The sequence below is a fragment of the Furipterus horrens genome, unplaced genomic scaffold, assembly GCF_987537825.1.
Source record: "Furipterus horrens unplaced genomic scaffold, mFurHor1.1.pri manual_scaffold_4, whole genome shotgun sequence".
Taxonomy (NCBI): Eukaryota; Metazoa; Chordata; class Mammalia; order Chiroptera; family Furipteridae; genus Furipterus; species Furipterus horrens.
Window position 1 is genome coordinate 94,980,160 of NW_028327174.1, and position 17,379 is coordinate 94,997,538.

The 17,379-nt window shown below is 47.4% G+C and overlaps 1 protein-coding gene across 5 annotated transcripts in view; it reads right to left on the bottom strand.

The window, feature by feature from the left end:
* The window catches only part of CACNA1C (calcium voltage-gated channel subunit alpha1 C), a 713,310-nt gene that overhangs the window by 96,857 nt on the left and 599,074 nt on the right, over positions 1 to 17,379 (bottom strand). For 3 of the 5 annotated variants that reach the window (XM_090273795.1, XM_090273796.1, XM_090273793.1), the window contains 8 exons: positions 15,900 to 16,107; positions 14,826 to 14,946; positions 13,187 to 13,301; positions 12,461 to 12,581; positions 12,057 to 12,126; positions 6,017 to 6,149; positions 2,974 to 3,103; positions 1,516 to 1,575 (listed from right to left, as the gene is read on the bottom strand). In XM_090273795.1, the coding sequence (XP_090129921.1) occupies positions 1,516 to 1,575; positions 2,974 to 3,103; positions 6,017 to 6,149; positions 12,057 to 12,126; positions 12,461 to 12,581; positions 13,187 to 13,301; positions 14,826 to 14,946; positions 15,900 to 16,107 (958 nt within the window). Of the gene's footprint in view, positions 1 to 1,515; positions 1,576 to 1,703; positions 1,764 to 2,973; positions 3,104 to 6,016; positions 6,150 to 12,056; positions 12,127 to 12,460; positions 12,582 to 13,186; positions 13,302 to 14,825; positions 14,947 to 15,899; positions 16,108 to 17,379 lie in introns of all 5 variants that reach the window. The other 2 variants (XM_090273794.1, XM_090273797.1) reach the window with 2 other exon arrangements.

A 17,379-nucleotide genomic window follows, 5' to 3' on the forward strand; every position in this document is an offset into this window, starting at 1 on the left:
GCTCTGTAGAGGGTGCTAAGAAGTGGCCTCAGAGCCTTCGTTGTTTCAGGACAGAATGTGGGGTGTTTGTGTGCCTCCCTGAGTCTGAAGTCTGGAAAGAATCAGTTCCTTCTAGAAAGGGAGCTCTCCGGCATTGCCGCTTAATGCAACCAGGTCACTCTTGATCCCCTCCCTGACCCCAGGGATCAGCACCTGGCCAGATCTACTCCACTGAGCACAGACAACCCCAGAAACACTCTTGTTAGCTGGAAGCAGGGACAGAGGCTGGGGGTCTGGACAGAAGAAACACATACACAACTGCCCCACTCAAATTGTAACTGGAAATGACATTACAGTCATGTACATTAAAGGCTGGGTCATGTCTTGGGAGTTCCACTAGGAAAAGAAGGGTCAGGTGTGGACATTGGTTTGCATCAGCCACTTGAAGGGGTGAAAAGGGAACCTGGACTGCTTGGGAGCAGAAGCCCAGGAGAGTGTCCCAGGAAGAGGACACGAAGCCATACCACATGTTTCAGAGACTTTGACCCTTATGTTGGGGCTGTGTTTAGGGTTAGGGTAAAACCCATGACCTTGCCCAGAGAGGACAAACACTGAAAGGCACTCTTCCCAGGTCTCATAACTCACATCCTACATCTCAGATGAACTGGCATGGAGATGCATTGGTTAGAGGCTCAGAAGTATAATGGAAAAACTTAAAAATCATAATAAAATAAAAGTACCCTATTAATTGTGCATTAATATAAATAACAAGAAAAAACTCAGAGAAACCCTGCCCCATCCCAATGCTGTCCTAGGCGGGCTCTGCTCATTCAGGATAGAGGTTCTGTAGCATTTCTGCAAACAAGGCTGCCTGCCCCTGGGGCTGCCAGCGGCTGGCCCTCAATTCTGGGCCCTGGGGCCTGGGTGCTCCAGATTCTTCCAGCACTTGGTTCTCATCCCCTGTACTTCGGCCTTCAGTATTATTCACCCTCCTCAATTCTCAGGGCAAGGGGCATTGCAACAAAACTGTTCAGCAGGTAGCTGAGGGTTCAGAAGTAATTAACATAGAGTTGTCTATCTAAAGCTCTCAGTGGGGAGACTGGGCTCAAGTCATGTGTTAGGCCCAGCGTCTGCTGCAAGTACTGAGGAAGGTGTTGACGAAGGGCATTAAAGCAGATGGCCAAAGGGACTCTTATGGCTCCTGAGCTCTTCCACCAATTGCCCAGAGATGGTGTGTGTGGGCGGGCGTGGGGCACTGCTGACCGGCACAGGGCCAGACCCGGTGACAGGACAGCACCGGTGTTAACACTGGCAGCCAAATGCCAGCCGAGAGGAGGCCGGTGCAGGGGTGGGTGGGTTTCTTCTGGCCCTGGAGCCTGAGCAGAGCGCTAGCACCAAGTCAGGGGCCCTAATTCTTCTGATTTCAGGCTTGAGAGTTAAAGAGAGAGTAAAAGAAACAAGAGAAAAAGAGAGACAGGCAGACCGGGCAGAGATAGAGGATGAGAGAGAAAGAATGCATTTCACAGATTGCATTACCTTAAGGATAATTTCTAATGTAAAGATACTAGTGAAGACATAGTCTGCATTGCCTAGGATCTGAAAAAGAAGCACAATAGGATTAGTGGCTCTGAGAGGGAACCGGACACTGACAGGAGACTGTGTGTTAGGGACAGACAGCGGCAGAGAGCTGGTGTGCAGGAGGAGGAAGGAGGTGGTGACTTTACCTTCAGAGCAATTTCAATGGTGAAAATGGTAGTAAAAACAATATCAAAATAAAACAGAATCTGCAAAACAAAGAGAAACAGTGGGAATGGGGAGGGAAAGGGGAGAAGCAGGATGGGAGGAGAGGTCAGTGGATGTTCACCAGAAAAGGAATCACACTTCAAAACCGCAATACATGCCAGCTGAGCCTTCCCACGTGAGGCGAGTGGGAGCATGTTAGGGGACAAGCGGCACACACAGCACGGGCTCCTGAAGCGGGCTGGCCTCAGGCCGCCGAGTGGCTCTGGATGCAGTCCCCAGATGTGCGAGGGGGGTTTCCAGGGCAGGCCATGGCTGGCCCTGAACCTGTACAGCATCTGGTTTGATGCTTTTCTCATTAATCAAACCAAAATCAGACCACTGAGATAACACTTGTCAAAAGGACAGAGGGTGGGGTTGGTGGTGGTGGTTGTTGTTTTTGCAGGAAGATGCCAAGTGTTTAACTGACATCGGTGTGACTTGGCTAGCTTTTTGCGTTGGTGGAAACCTACCCTGGTGTTGTGTATTTTATGGCACATGAGAGTGCACTGCCAGGCTGGGCGAAGGCTGTATGCTCTCGTGTTCTATTGTATCTCGGTGGATTGGAGCTAGGACCAACACCTTTCTCAGTAAAAAAAACTCTCACTAAGCAGGATCACCAAGCAGTTTGCACGGCTATGGCTTTAGGTTGGCAGGCTGCTCTCTTCACGCCCCTCTCCTGGGATTTGTTTTGAGGCTCTGAGATAGAGCAATTCTTATTCTAGCCTTTAATGTCATTCATCAGAGCATTGGGCAGGCCTCCAGGTTTAGTTTTCTGCTCCACAGAAGGTCACTGAAGCTCTTTTATGTAAGGTCAGCCTTAACATTGCCAAGTATTTGCCAATGCGCCCTCTCTCCCTAATGATTAGGATGGGTGAGGGCATACAGGGAGCTAATCAGAAAGTCAGTGGATATTTTGTTACTAAGTTTACAGGAAACTAGAGCTTCCTGGGGAACACCTACAGAGCAATGAAAGATCTGACCTTTGCCAGTCAGGCCAGCCTCAGGTATTTGGGTACATGTTCTCTTACTTCCTTGTGGTCCTTGGATGGTTTCTACCAAAGCCTTAATCACTTAAAGAAAGGTTTATTGTGCACGTGACTGTGAGATTAGGAGTCGAGCTCCTGACTGAACAATGAGGTCAGCAACAGAAGCTGTGGGCCCAGTCACGTTCCCGGGAGGAGAGGAGGTGCAGAGAACAAAGGGAACGCATACATAGTTCCGGAAGGAGGTGTGCTGCACGGGGTCCTCGGCAGCCAGGGAGATGCTGCTGAGCAGAATGAAGAAGAGGATCAGGTTGGTGAAGATCGAGTCATTGACAATGCGGTGGCACTGGAGGCGAAACCTGCATGGGGAGGAGGCGAGAAGAAGAGAAGCGTGTTAGGAAGGCAAGGAAAGCAGCTCCCTGGGTCTCAGAAGCCCCAACTCCTCCTTTCAGCATCCGGAAGGTGCTCGTCAGTTTGGGGAATAGGTTCTTCAGCCTGAAGTCTTACTGCTGCTAGGGTATGACAGCCATGACCCTGCCCCGACCACAAGGCCCATCTGCACAGAACTTGGCTGCTCTAAAGCCCTGTCACTGAAAGTAAACTTTTGACACTTCAAAGGGTTACGTCTGAGACCTTTGGGAATCTCTGAATTTTCAAATAGCACAGTAACATTAACAATGGGCTTTTTGGGGGGGACTTCTTTTCCCCATCATTAAAAATCCCACTTTGAGATCTACTTCATATTTTTATGTACAGAGAACCACAGAGCCACCCAGGGATGTGGACTGCAAGAGAATGGCTGAACTTACACTCTGCTGAGACAATTTACTCAGTGTAATAGCTTCAAGGTGTACAATTAAATTACATACTTAAGCACAGTTACAAAGAACTACACACGTGGACCTCTGGACACTCATTGCCAGCACCACAAATGCCATATCCTTGAATGCCAGCAGCGTCTTATGTACTATCTCATCTTGACAATTTAGAAAGGGGATATGGGTGATGTCATTATTTTCATTTTTATAAATAAAAACAATGAAATCCAAGAAGAAGCTTGCCCAGAAACACAACCTGTAGAGTGAGAGAGTGAGGGCTTGAAAAACGCTGGCCTCAGACCTCTGCTCCCAATGCTGTGGTTGACTAAATGCTCTGAAAGACCTTACTGCTGCAGAAGCACCAACTCCTGGAAAGGACAAGCTCCTTGAGACAATTCTGCTTTTCTAAAATCCTCACTTGAGGACATTTTTTTTTTCGTTGCTTTTAGAGAGAGAAGAAGGGAGGGAGAGAGAGGAGGGGAGAGAGAGAAACACCAATGTGAGAAAGAAGCATCAGTTGGTTGCCTCCCATATGCACCCCGACTGGGGTCACACACACCCATACCTGGGACCAAACCTGCAACCTACGAATATGCCCTGATGGGGAATCAAACCCACAACCTTTCAGTGAAACAGGATGATTTCCAACCAACTGAGCCATACCATCCAGGGTAAAAATTCTGGTTCCATGTGAGTTAGGAGAAGCCTGTAATGACCATCCCTTCAAACAAGCAAACAAACAAACAAATCTTCCAATCTGGGGTCAGTGTGGTAGTAGCTAGCCAGGAAGGGCAGAGCTGCAAGTAGCAGCACTGCTATCAGGAAACTTCCTTTCAAGCCAGGAGCACCTGGAAGAAAGCTTCCCCAATAATAATTTGAGCTCACAGGAATCTCACCGATTACTATGCGGTATTAAGGTCACAATCAAAGACCATTAAACATACAAGGAGATAAGCCACTAAGATGGAAAACCATAAAAAACCACAAATAAGTGATTTAGAGCATCCCTCCCCACCAAAGACTTTAAATATTGAAAATATCAGCTATGGAATATAGGGCATTTGAAATATTTAATGAAATAAAGGACTTGATCACAAAAATGGTAAATTAATAGGTAGGTATTAGATATAGACAGATGAATCCAGAAAATCAAGCAACAACTGGAACTGCCTGAAATAAAAAAATGTAAGTCAATATTAAAAACTAATTTAACATAGACAAAATTGAAGAGAGAATTAAGAAGTTGGAAAGTATACCTGAGAAAATTACCTAGCATACTAAAAGAGAGATAAGGAGATGAAAGGTATGCAAGACACATGAAGAGATAGGGTGGACAGAATGAGAAGGTTTTACATATGTCTAATTAGAGTACCAACAGGAAAGAATAGAGAGAATGAGGCGGGGCAATATTAAAACATTATGGCTGCAATATTTCAGGAATTAGCAATTCTATTTTAATCTTCAGTGTCATTCAAGAACTGAAGAAAAATAAAAATCCATAGACTCAGGGAACATAACATATTCTAAGTAAGATCAATGGAAAAGAGCCCATGTCTAGACACATGGTAGCAAACTGCACAACATCAAAGGTAACAGAAGATGGTAAAAGCAGCTAGAGATAAGGGGCAGATTACCTACAAAGAAATAATAGTAGGAATTAGGAGTAACAGCCAATCTTACAGTGGAATAATACATTTAACATGCCGAGGGACAAAAACCCGTCAATATAAAATTGTGTACATGTTTCAAGAACAAGAAATGAAAACAGTTATAGATAAACAAAGAGAGACCAAATGAATTTATCATAAAGGAATTACAGGAACTTCTAAAGAATGTGCTCTAGGACACCTGAAACTAATATAATATTGTATGTCAACTATAATTGGAAAGAGAAAAAAAATGAATGTACTTTAGGAAGAAAAAATGATTGCAGAAGGATGGTCTGGTAAATTGTACGTAAATTTAAATATATACTGTTTACATAAAAATACTGATAATAATGTCTAGCTTGGGTTAAAAATAAAGGTCAGGACTAAATACTAATCAATGATAATGTGTAAGGCAGGAGGGGTTGAGAGGAGTTAAATTAGTCTAAGCTTCTTCTATTTTGCATGAAGTTAAAGATATTGTTTGGCTTTAGACTTCGTTAAGTTAAATAGACTTACTATTTACCAAGAATAATCACCAAAAGAATAGAAATAGAGTACACATTTCAAAAAATAAAGAGAAAAATAAACACAGGTCTTCTGATTCAGAATCCAGAACTCGTCCCTAAAAAGGAGATAAGGCAGATGACCTACAAAGAAATGACAGTAGAAATGGCAGCTGACTTTACAATGGAATAACAAGTTGTGGGTAGTTGGGGCGGTCCTAGGCTTCACTCAGAGGTTGTCACCTGCTGGTCTTGGATCATGGGGAGAGCACAGTCCCACCTTCCCTGCTATTCTCACACACCTGTTGTTGGGGCTAAAGATGAAAAATGCACTCGCTTCAGGCATGGGTGCTGCCTTTTCCTTCAGGTGCAGCTCAGACAGTGGGCGTGGGCGTGGGCCTACAGGCATCTCAGGCTCCTCCTCATCCTCTTCTCCTGAAAGAAAAAAAAGCACCTTCTAAATAACTCCACTACTCCCACTTATTTTTACCACTGTGCTGCCTAGTTCAGATACCTTCATACTGATAGAAATCAAGATATCATTTGTATTTCAAAAAACAGGATACCAACCAAGAGAGACACTCAGCTCTCTCCCTGTGGGCGGTATTGGAGTTCATCCACGTTAGAGAAAGACTTTTCTGGCAGCACATGATAAGGGAGGTTGTGAGTAAGATGTGACTCACTCATGCTGGTTTTCCCAGGACTGTACTGGTTTTTAAACTGAAATTCCTACATCCCAGGAAACCCCTCAGTCACATGCAATTTGGGATAGTTGATCATTCTAGTTGTAGGGCACTAGAAAGGAGACCAGGTTAGACCAGGGCATTGCCAGGCAGGGCAAAAGGTATGGCTCAGTTGATTTGTGGCGTCCCTTGCAAACAACCCCATCCTTGTACTCTCCTCATTCCTAAAAACACACACACATATATATATGTGCTGTAGGGACAATGGGGCAGTAATGCTGATTGCAACAGCCTCTTCCTTCAAAAGTCTAGACATTTCTTTGTTCTTCCGATCAATGGCAAAATTTAATGTGGACCTAAGGCAAATGACTTATCCCTTTGCTTGCAAGCTCACTTCCCATGGAAGGAGACCAGTGCATGACCTGCTCTGATTAAATGCATTTAAAATGTTTAGAAGGGGAATGGGACTTAAGACATGGGCTCTTCAGCCAATGCCTTGATCTAAATCTTGGCTCTGCCTCTCTCTGGCTACAGGGGTTTTAGTCTCTCTGTGCCGCAGTTTCCCCATCTGTAAGAGGGGATAATGGTTCATATTGACTTACATTGCATGTTAACTGTTGTTTTTACTATCTCTACTCATGGAACAGACTTATTGGTAAATTAGTGCTTAGCATCTCTCTCAGTCTAATCTTTGTCTGCTGATATTGTCTGAGAGAATTTCCACGCATATCACACTATTTTCTGAACATTCACTATACTGAGTAACGCCCACCACATTCATGCCCTCATGGGACCTCTGAATGTGACCCTTTGCAGATGTAATTAGTTATGAAGTCATACCGGACTAAGGTGGGCCCAAATCCAAAGAGTGTTGTCCTTCTAAGGAGTGACAGAGACACACAAAGGGAGAAGGCTACGTGAAGACAGAAACAGAGACTGGAGTGAAGCAGCTACAAGCCAGGACTGCTGGCAACCAGCAGAAACTAGGAAGAGGCAAGGGGGATGATCTTCTCCTGAGCCTTCAGGAGGAGTGTGGCCCTGCCAACACCTTGCCTTCAGTCGTCTTGGCTCCAGAACTGTGAGGAAATACATTTCTGTTGTTTGTGGTCATTTGTTATGGCAGCCCCAGGAAATGAATCACTCACTGTGGGCTTTCTCCTTTCCACACACGCTCTCCCTAATGGAACTGCCTGTTAACTCCCTCCCTGCAGAGCTACACGGAAGGACCCAGTCAGCATCGTTCACCTGGCCTTCCCGAGGACCTGGGCTTCAGGGAGTAGCCTGTGGGCTCCAGCAGCGCCTTCGGCCTCTCACAGCCACCCGGCACTCAGGGCACAGTGCCTTAGAAGCTGAATTTAAGTGTACACGTCCCATTTCTTTCTGTGCTGAAAATGGAGGAGAGTGCCAAACTACGCCTGGCATTTAGTAGCCCTTATTTCTTGATGATTAAACTTCTACACCAACATTTGCTTTATGAGAAAGGGGAATTTGCAGAAGAAGAAGGTCAGATGGAGACTAAGCTGGTTGGGCGGTTCATCTATGGACCACCACCCATGCTCTGCACACTATCCTCTGTTTAACATGAAGCCAGAGGAAAAAATACTTGGCACAGAACATAATTCTTTATCAAGTAAGAAGTGTTTTTGGACCCAAGGCTTTTTTTTTGGAGGATCAGCAGAATATAGATTAAATAAATCAGATTCTTTCCCTGGAGTAATCAGGGCTGACCGGCAATGCAATTAATATTTTCAGCAGAAGAGGGGCACAAGAAGAAAAAATGTGTACAGGCCAAGGGCTAAAGCTTTTATACCAAACCTGGGCATGTAAAAGAAAGGTAAAATCTTTGACTGAAAGCAAAATAAGCAAAACTAGGGTTGACCTAAATCAACTAGAGCTAAATATCAACTAGACTTACAAGTGAAATTTAACTAAGAATCTAAAATTTCTGCCTAGCTGTTTGCATTCTTTTCAGCTTTGCTCTGAATGATCCAACACTCTCTTGTTCATGATATCTTAATCATTTGTGTTTACAGGAAAACATACTAGCTTTGTGCTTTCCCGAGTTCCTCGTGAGGAACCTTGCATGCTCTGCCCTGCGCTAGTCTGCCTGGCGCACCTGCTCTGACCCAGCGCTGGTCTCGGGCCCTGGCCCTGTCCCCTTTGTTCTCTCTGCTCCAGGCACATGAGCCTCTTTGGATTCCCCCACAGACAACTGCATTTTGCCTCAGAGGTTCTGCACTTGCCAGCACCTCCACTGAGAAAGCGCTTTCCTCCAATTTCCATACACCTGGCTCAGGTATGATCCATTCAGCTTTCAGCTCAAATGTTGCATCTTCAAACAGGTCTTTACCAACCTTACAGCCAAAGCAGCAGCCCAGTGACTCAAACACAGCCCTTGGTTTTAGGACCTGACGTTACCTTCCTAGCTGGTTTCCTTTTTTGCTCACTGTCTACCTCCCCACTGAAATGTCAGCCTGCCGCGGTGCCTGGCACACAGGAATTGTTTCCTAAATAGTTACTGAGTGAACAAATGTCTCCAAGGTTCTTCCAGCTCTGTGTTTATAACTGTAGTATGGTCCTGAAATAACTTCTTCCCAGTCCAGCTCTCTGAACTCAAAGCCCGGTCAAGACCGCCCTTGCCCATGGAGCCCCTCCCTCACTACTCTCCTCCTCGAACCCCGTGCAACAGTTCAAGTGTTCCCCACAATAGCTGGTCCTGCACTACACACTCTCTGGTGTCACTCACATTCCTTCTTCACTGTGCTCATAGACTTCAAGTCTTTAGTGACTCTTAAAGAACATGTGGATGTTCACACAAATTAATAATCAATTAAATAAAAGCACAATCACGGCACAATGCTTTCTTTCCTGGGCAAGTAGATATTTCTAAACTTTAGTGTATGATAAGTTGGTAGGCTAAAACCAACCAGCAAGCTTTGGAGATTAAACCAAGAGGGAATGCTGACTGGCCACCGCTAGCCTGCAAGGTCACTCTGCGAATTAGGCACAGGCCCCTCCTTCAGGCGTTCACGTGCGGGCAGAGGCCCCGGCCAGCAGAGCACAGGCTGCAGTTCAGCCCTTCTCAGTGGTACCACACATGCCTTTGGGTGCAACCTGGACAAGTAAACACAGCAGCCTGGAGAGAGGGGTGATGGCAAAGGGGGACAGGAGGGAGCAGGAGGAGGGCACGAGAGTTCTCTGGCGCTGCCCCTGTTTTCTCCGGAAGTCTGGTGGAAAGTGGGGCAGGACAATGCTCCCCAGTGCTGCCTCACAAGTGGCATAGCAGGCTCCAGCTGCCCCAAAGCTGTGAAAGCAGAAGGGGTAGTGGGTGGGAGGGTAGTAGCAGGTCAGAGGAGAAGCAGGCAGGAAAGAGACACTGACAAGAACAGAGACCACAAGTTAAGTGATCTTGGAGGAGTCCCTGGAGGTGTCTGCTGCAGTGGTACTAAAGGAGCCAGGAGCTGCTTTGCAGAGGCAGGGACGGGGGACAGGAGGTGTGGGAGCTGGGAAGCAGAGGCTGATTTAGCCGTGGAGGAGGAGGCAGGGCGTTCAGAGCCACCAGCTTTAAGACCACTGTTCTTGCGTGAAAAAACGGAAACCAGAAAGAGTGAACAAATGGTGGGGGTACTTAAGAGCTGGCTTTAAAGGCCTGAGTGGTGGCGGTGGTGGTGGCTGAGGCAGGTCAGCCCTGTTTTCTATGGACCAGAGGTAGAAGAAGCTTGGAACCCAAAGAAACAAAAGTCTAGGTATGAAAGGGTGTAGAGAAGGGTGGCCACATGATTGGAGAAAAGGACATGGTCTAAAAAAATCTAAAGAATCCCAAGGAATCAGTAGACTGTAGAAACAGCTTTTCAGTTTGAAAGCAAAACCCTTTCAAAAATCCTTAAAGCTGGGCCAACAGAGAGACATTTCTATGATGGTTGATATGATGACAATAGTATCCTCATGAGTCTTTTCTCCCCTTGAACTGCTTCTTTTTGGTTTCATTAGAGCAACAAAGAAGAGAGAAGCCGTGAGTATATTTAGAATGAGGAAACTGGAGGTTATTGTCATAGGTGTGTGTCTGCCCACTGCCATGGAGAGAGAACAGCTGTGTGCAGGGAGGCCGTCTCCTCAAGCCTCAGGCACGTGGGACAGACTCTGCTTAGGGCCCAGATCGATTTGTTTTGTCGTCTTTCTTTTCAAACCTTAATAATAACAATCCTCCTTATAATAATACCACAAGTAGAACGACTTGCATGGCAGACCTCCAGTACCCAACCCAACAACTATTGACAGTTTGCCCATATCATTTCATTTACTTCCCTATCCCCATTTAAAAAAAAATTGGACTATTTTAAAGCAACTTCTAAATATTTTAGACGCCAGCAATAAAAACTTCAGCATTTAAAAAATAGAACTACAAAGATATCATTATACTAACAAGTTTAACAAAAACTACTTAAAATCATTTAGTTCCCAGTCCATATTCAATTTCCCCCAATTACCTAAAAAATAAAAAAGTCATTTTAAAGTTTATTTGTTCATGCAGGATGAAGACAAAATTCTCCCATTGCATTTGGACAATATGTCTCTGTCTTTGAAATTCTGTAATGGTTTCCAGCCAGGAGGGTTTTAAAACTTCAAAAAGCTTAGTGCCCCACACCTGGAAACACCTTCCTGCTCTTCTGTGCAAGTCCCCGCAAGCCCAGTCCTATTTCCCTTGCAGAGGAAAGTGAGGGAATGAAATGACCACAGGGAGCCTGCTTCCCGGGACAACTGAAAGTGACTGCTAGTGTTCTTGCAGAGAATCCAGCAGAGAACCAACTGGTGGAGGGAGTGGAGGAAAAGCAAAAGGAAAATCTAGCTTTGCTTATAAATGCAGAAGGTTGTCAGCCACATGCTGGGGTTACCAACCCCAGTACAGCCTACCATATGCAGAGAAGGAAGTGTCAGGAAATCAACAGTCCCTTGGTGGTGTGTAATTCACTCTAAGCTTAAAGCTGGTGATAACATCTTCAATCATGGGTAACAGGAAGGCAAACCCAGGGCTGGTCCAGGATGTGGGGTTTCAGGAGGCAGAGGAATGAATCCTGGAGTTGGGGATGGGGCAAAGGAACCCAGACATTCAAACCCTCCCGAAGGAGACTGCCTGCCATAGCAGATAGAGGATGAGAAGACTAAGTTGGTACTAGCTCTTTTTTCAATCAGAGACCTGAAAGCGTTTCACAAAGCGACAAGTGGGACATCTGTGGTGGCAGCTGTCCTTGTACACAGCACTGCCTCCTGAGTAAGGACAAGACAGATTTGGAATTTACTATTATTACTTAGTGTACAGAATGCTGCAACATATGTTCTACTAATAAATTATATAAAGTTAATAATTATTTTACAACATAGGATATAACAAAAGCTTAAATGTGTATACAGACTCCATTTTCCAAAGGACACAAAAGCCCTGCACAAACATAATTTATTTCATCTTACGCTGTTATTATGGGCAAATCAGAGTTTCCCCCCAGATGATAATTAGTAATGTTTAAGCACCGAGACTGGAGACATTCAGTGATGCGTGGTACTTGTAGAGGAAAATTGGAGCCACCGGTCCCTAACATGTGGTCACATGACTTTAGACTTTGGGTCTCTCCCTGCCCACCAGGGTTAGGCAGTAGAACTGTACCTGGAGTCTCTGGGTTGGGGTAAACACTCTTATCCTCATTTTCATTGGGCTGGAGGTCATCCATGTTGATCTAGGCAGCCCAGAGAGAGAAAGAGAGAGAGAGAAAGAGAGAGAGGAGTCCATTTAGATAGGTTCCAAGTTTTAAAGCCTTGCAGTAGTTCTGAAATTCATTATAGTCAGTGGCTGAGCTGTTGACTCAAAAATATATGTTTATTACACTGTACAGCAGAAGGCTGGAATCCAACTACTTTGCCTGCCCTTCACATTCCTGCTCTCCTGCTTCACTCCCACTGATCCTAATCCCCTGAGTCTCTTTCCCTACTTCTAGCTCTTTTCCATGGGCATCTGCCACCCACCCATCCACCCACCCCTCTGCTAGCTTCCAGAAGGAGATGGCTCCTAACCTTGGTGGTAGGCGGGGACTCTCCGTCAGCTGTGATGGACTTCAGCTCGATTTTTTCCTCCTTGGTCTCCTCCACTGCTGGCTTCTCCATCACCGCCTGTTTCTTCTCTGGGCTAGCAGTCCTGGCCGGTCAGCAGGAGAAAAAAATAAAGGGATGTTTACTGGAGTGATAGGGACCAGGGCTGGGCACTAGCCCGTGGTCTGCTGGGGGCCATGGGAACAGAGCCTCTGTGCCTGTGCCCACCTGCCTTCCCCCAGGTCACGTGCCACATGCAGCTTGGTCACAAACGCTACTGGGCCTTGCGTCGTCCGGTACTCGGCTGGCTGTCTCCAGCCCTTGTCTAAATCAGTATGTGGCCTACGACAGTCCCATCTTGACAATGGCAGAGACAATGTGGGGCCCTACTTTGCCTTCAAAACAGTGAGGCGGAATTTCTCCTCTGAGTGGCTGCCTCCCGCCTTCCAACCCTTTGCTCCCCTTACCTATCGTGACCTCTTTTTATCAACTTCCTAGACAGGTAGGGAAACGCAACATCTTCACAGAGACTGTAGTTCATGATGGTCCCCACTTTAGAGCAATGCCTAGGAGTTAGGGGAAAGGTCTAACTTACTCTAGGAAGTCCGAAACCCAGCGTCCTTCTGAGAAGAACACTGGCCAACAGGGGCCATGCCCAAGTCTCTCTTTGCCACCAGGGGGAACGGGGCCCGGGTCAGCTCAGAGGGTTACCTGGCCAGTTTCTTCCTCTCCTTCTCTTCTTCTTCCTCTTTTTGGGCAGATGTGAGGCTCTCAGCATCAGCCAGGTTGTCCACAGCAATGGCCAAGAACACATTCAGTAGGATATCTGTTTGTGTCCATTCTTAAAGAAAATGACCCTTGGCCTTGGGGTTTTTGGTGGGCACAGGGGGCAGGGAGGGTGCAGGATATGCAGCAGTAGAGGTCCCCATAGAGACATCTCAACAATGACTCACTTTGAGGGGTGCTGAGCTCAGGGGTGTCCCTCCCCTATCCCTTCCCCTCCCCATCACCCTACTAGCTACCTGGAGTTTTCTAGGGAGTAGAGAGCAGGCTATCTTGCAGGCCAGAGCAGGGAGGGATGGAAGCAGTGAGCCCTGCCTCAGTCTTTAATTGCTGGGTTTCATTATTGGTTTTCCCCGTAGAGATGACTGGCTATAATTGACATTATAAACAGTGTGTCTCTAGCAGAATGCAAAATGCTCTTAAGAGCTCTTCATTATAACTGGGCCTGATGTCTCTGCCAACTCTTAATGTGAATCTGCCCCTACAGAGACCCTCAGAGGGTCCAGTGGGGCTGGCCAAAGCCTAGGACCTCCTCATTGAAGCGGCTGTTTGCCCTCTTCTTCTCCCTCCACCCCAAACCCAAATGGAACATTGGGAGTCAGAAGAACTGCAGTATCAAAGGAAGGAGAGCCGAAAGGGGTCTTCACGTTTGGTAAGTCTGACCTCCATCCCCAGGCACCCAACAGGCACAGCATTCCACACCCAGGGAAACCATACCCAGGAGCATAAGGGCTTGTCCAAGTTGCTACTGGATTCCTGCCCTTGAGCCTTATCCCACTGAACCTCACAACGACTCACCAAATAGCAGGTACTATCACTTTATCACCCCAGCTTATCACTGGCAGAGGTCACCCAGTGCTTTCTGCACTGCATTAAGCTGCAATTTAAACCCAAGTCTTGGGCCAGAGCTGCTTCTACTTGACCACCCACCTCTGCATGTAGCCTTCGTGTGTTTATGACCAGGGGAGAGAAGAAGGCCTACATCTGAGATCCTACAGCACTGCCTGTGGCTCTGTCAGGTCTTCCCGGGGAACCCTGTCCAGCTCTGCCTGGGACTAAAGTCCCGTGGAGTGGCCTCAGAGGGAGGGACACTGACCAGGAGCAGGGAGGAGAGATGAGCAGTCATTTAAAGGACGAGGCTCAGTCAGCTAAGCCTCCTGCCTCCATGAGGCGCAGGTTAGCCAGGGCAGCCAGAGCACCCAAACCTAGGTGGGCTCACATCAGAGTCTGTGTGAGCGGCTACATGAGATACTGCCAGGACTATGCTGAGAACACCCCTCCTGGAGATGGGCAATGCTGCAGCTGCAACAGAACAGGAAGATGAATCCACCTATGTCAAAGCTCCTAGCTTCCTTCCACCAAGACCCACTTCCAAATAAGGGGATTCTGGGCTGGGAACTGTTTTCTCCCCCAGAACACACCTCTCCCCACTTGCCTGGGGGCCCTGTGGACAAGTAAGCCCAGTTTTCAGCCCCGAGTCAGGACCTGCGGGCACACCTGTTCGGCATGATGCCGTAAGCTGAGGGAGGGTGGGTGGCAGGGGTGGGGAGGCAGGAGCAAAGGATACAGTTTCCACAGATGAAGAGGATGATGAAGTAAATACAGACTAACATCCCTGGAAAAGAGGGGCCGCCATAAGCCATGATCCCATCATACATCACCGAATTCCAGTCCTCCCCGGTCAGGATCTGAATGACACATTCCCACCAATAAGGGACACAGCGTTAGACCAACAGCAAACCCCAGACCCCCCTGCCCCACCCCACTCTGCTGACCAGACACCTGAAAGCTCTTTCCACCTCTCACCTCCCCCCTCCCGCCTGGGCCCCCGCGGGCCTCCCTGGGACTCTGAGCTCATGTTTGGCCAGCCGAGCCTGCCCTTAGATGAAGTGCACGGCCACTTGGAGGAGTGAGGGAAAGGGCTCCTGGGTCAAAACAGCTCCTGCTCCCCACACATGGTGCACGCGATGGCCATTAGCCAATTCCTTGAACTAAGGCACCAAGGGCCCCTTTACAAGTGTGAACAAATGTGTTCATGGAGAGGATAATGCACAACACAGTTCTCTCCCAACATTAGTCATCTGGGTCTCATCTGAGAGTGTGGGCAGCACCCACATTGTTATTCACTTTTATCTGTAAATCAATCTACTTTTAAACTTAAACAAGGGCTGCTCTAGCTTTGCCTTAAGCCAAAATATCTATGAAATCACCAATTTGGTGGGCTTGTTATATTTTTTCTGGGTGAAGTGTGGTGGAAGACAGAGCTCCATCCTCCCCTCCCACAACAGAGCAGTCTGCTTTGATTTGTCCGCATTTTGGGCTTCTATGTTGAATTTATTCAAATAAACGGTCCCATGGCCAAGAGAGAGTTTTCAAAGCTCTTGATTAGAACTTTTTTTCAATGGCCCACCCAGCAGTGAAATGGCTGGGGGACTGTGGGTAGGGGAAACTATAGAAAGAGCTCAAGGTTCTCCTGCATGTGGACCCTGCAGAACTGATCTAGCTGACTTTGGCTGCCCAGTGCAAGGGGGAAGCCTCCGCCCACCCTGTCAAGGCTCCTCCTTCCTGCTCCCCGCCCCCCCCCCCCCCCCCCACTCAATCACCCTCCCAACTTGAAATCCCAGCAGAGGAGAGTCCATACCTGAAACACAGTGAGGAGGGACTGGGGAAAGTTATCAAATGTGCTCCTTCGGGTCTGCATCTCATCAAAGTTGAACTTTCCTCCAAAGAGCTGCATCCCCAGGAGGGAGAAGATGATAATGAAGAGGAAGAGGAGGAGCAGGAGGGAGGCGATGGAGCGCACTGAGTTCAGCAAGGATGCCACGAGGTTGCTTAAGGAGTTCCAGTACCTGAGGACCAAATGAGGGATCAGCGTCCTTTTCCTGTGCTTTCCTTAACTCCATTCCTCACCCACACACCCGCTAGAGAGTTTAAGGTAAATTTCAGCTCCCTCCCCTCTTTCCCTTTCTTTGGGGCAGTGCTGGTGGTGGCTTGAAATGGGCTGATCAGTTGTCAACTGGAATATGCAGCCAGTTGATTCAAGGTCCCAGGATCAACAAGGCGTAAAGAAGAAGAGACAGAGCTAGGAGCCAGAAGGCTGAGCTCTGACGTAGCTCTGCCTGATGCTAGTTGTGTGTGCCTTTGGACAAGCCACTTAACTTTCCTTCTTTCTGCTTCCCCATCTGAAAAAACAGGCTTCATTAAGTTATTGGGAGGATTACATGAGATAATAAAAAATAAAAAGCCCCCGGTATAGTGTCTGGCGTACAGCTGAGAAAGGTTAGTCAGTATTGTTACCACTATTGGGTTTTAGACAGAAAAAACACTTGTTTCTTTTCCCCAGGAAAGCTGCCCTCAGCCTCGCTCAGGCAGCGCTCTCTAGCAGAGGCATGAGCTGGGTCCCCCATGGGTACTAGAGGGTGCATCACTTAGCAAAGTTTCCCAAATCTACCCCATGCGACGATTTTTTTTTTTTTAAAGCCTCTCTTCTGAAGATCCTAATTCAATAGCTGTAATTTGAGGCCCAGACACCTGTATTTTTAACAAGCATCTCAGAGGATTCTGATAAGGAGGCATGTTCGGGAAACCCTCTTTGACCCACAGAGACAGTCTGGGCAGATGGGCTGTGGGTGGGGCTTCGCAGCATCGCCAACCTTCGCTCCACTGTAAATAAATATTGAGAGCCTTCATGAAAGCTTCGGGAACACCCCTTTCTCTTGGAAAAGGGGTGGGGTCCCACTCGTGGCTGATGGATGAGGCGTGGGTACCTGTCCAAGAATCAGTTCTGGGGAAGGAAATGCCCGCAGCAAAAGGGACGCAGCCTTGGACTGCAGCGAGCGCAAGAACAGGGAAATTTCACGTCCCCCAGCTCCTCGCGGCTCTCTGACTTCCAGGTCACGACCTGGACTTCCTCCACTTAAGACACTCTTGGCTCATTTCCACATATGCAGTGAAGTGCTTCTCGACTTAAGAGAGTGACTCACGAACCATCCCAGTACCGTCTCAGGGCTGCCCCCAGCCCCCACTCCTCTCCAGAGACCACTCCACTGTGAGTGACAGAAGCACACAGGCCGACAGTTGGGACATAAACATGGACTCCTTCCCAACCTGGAGCCTTTCAC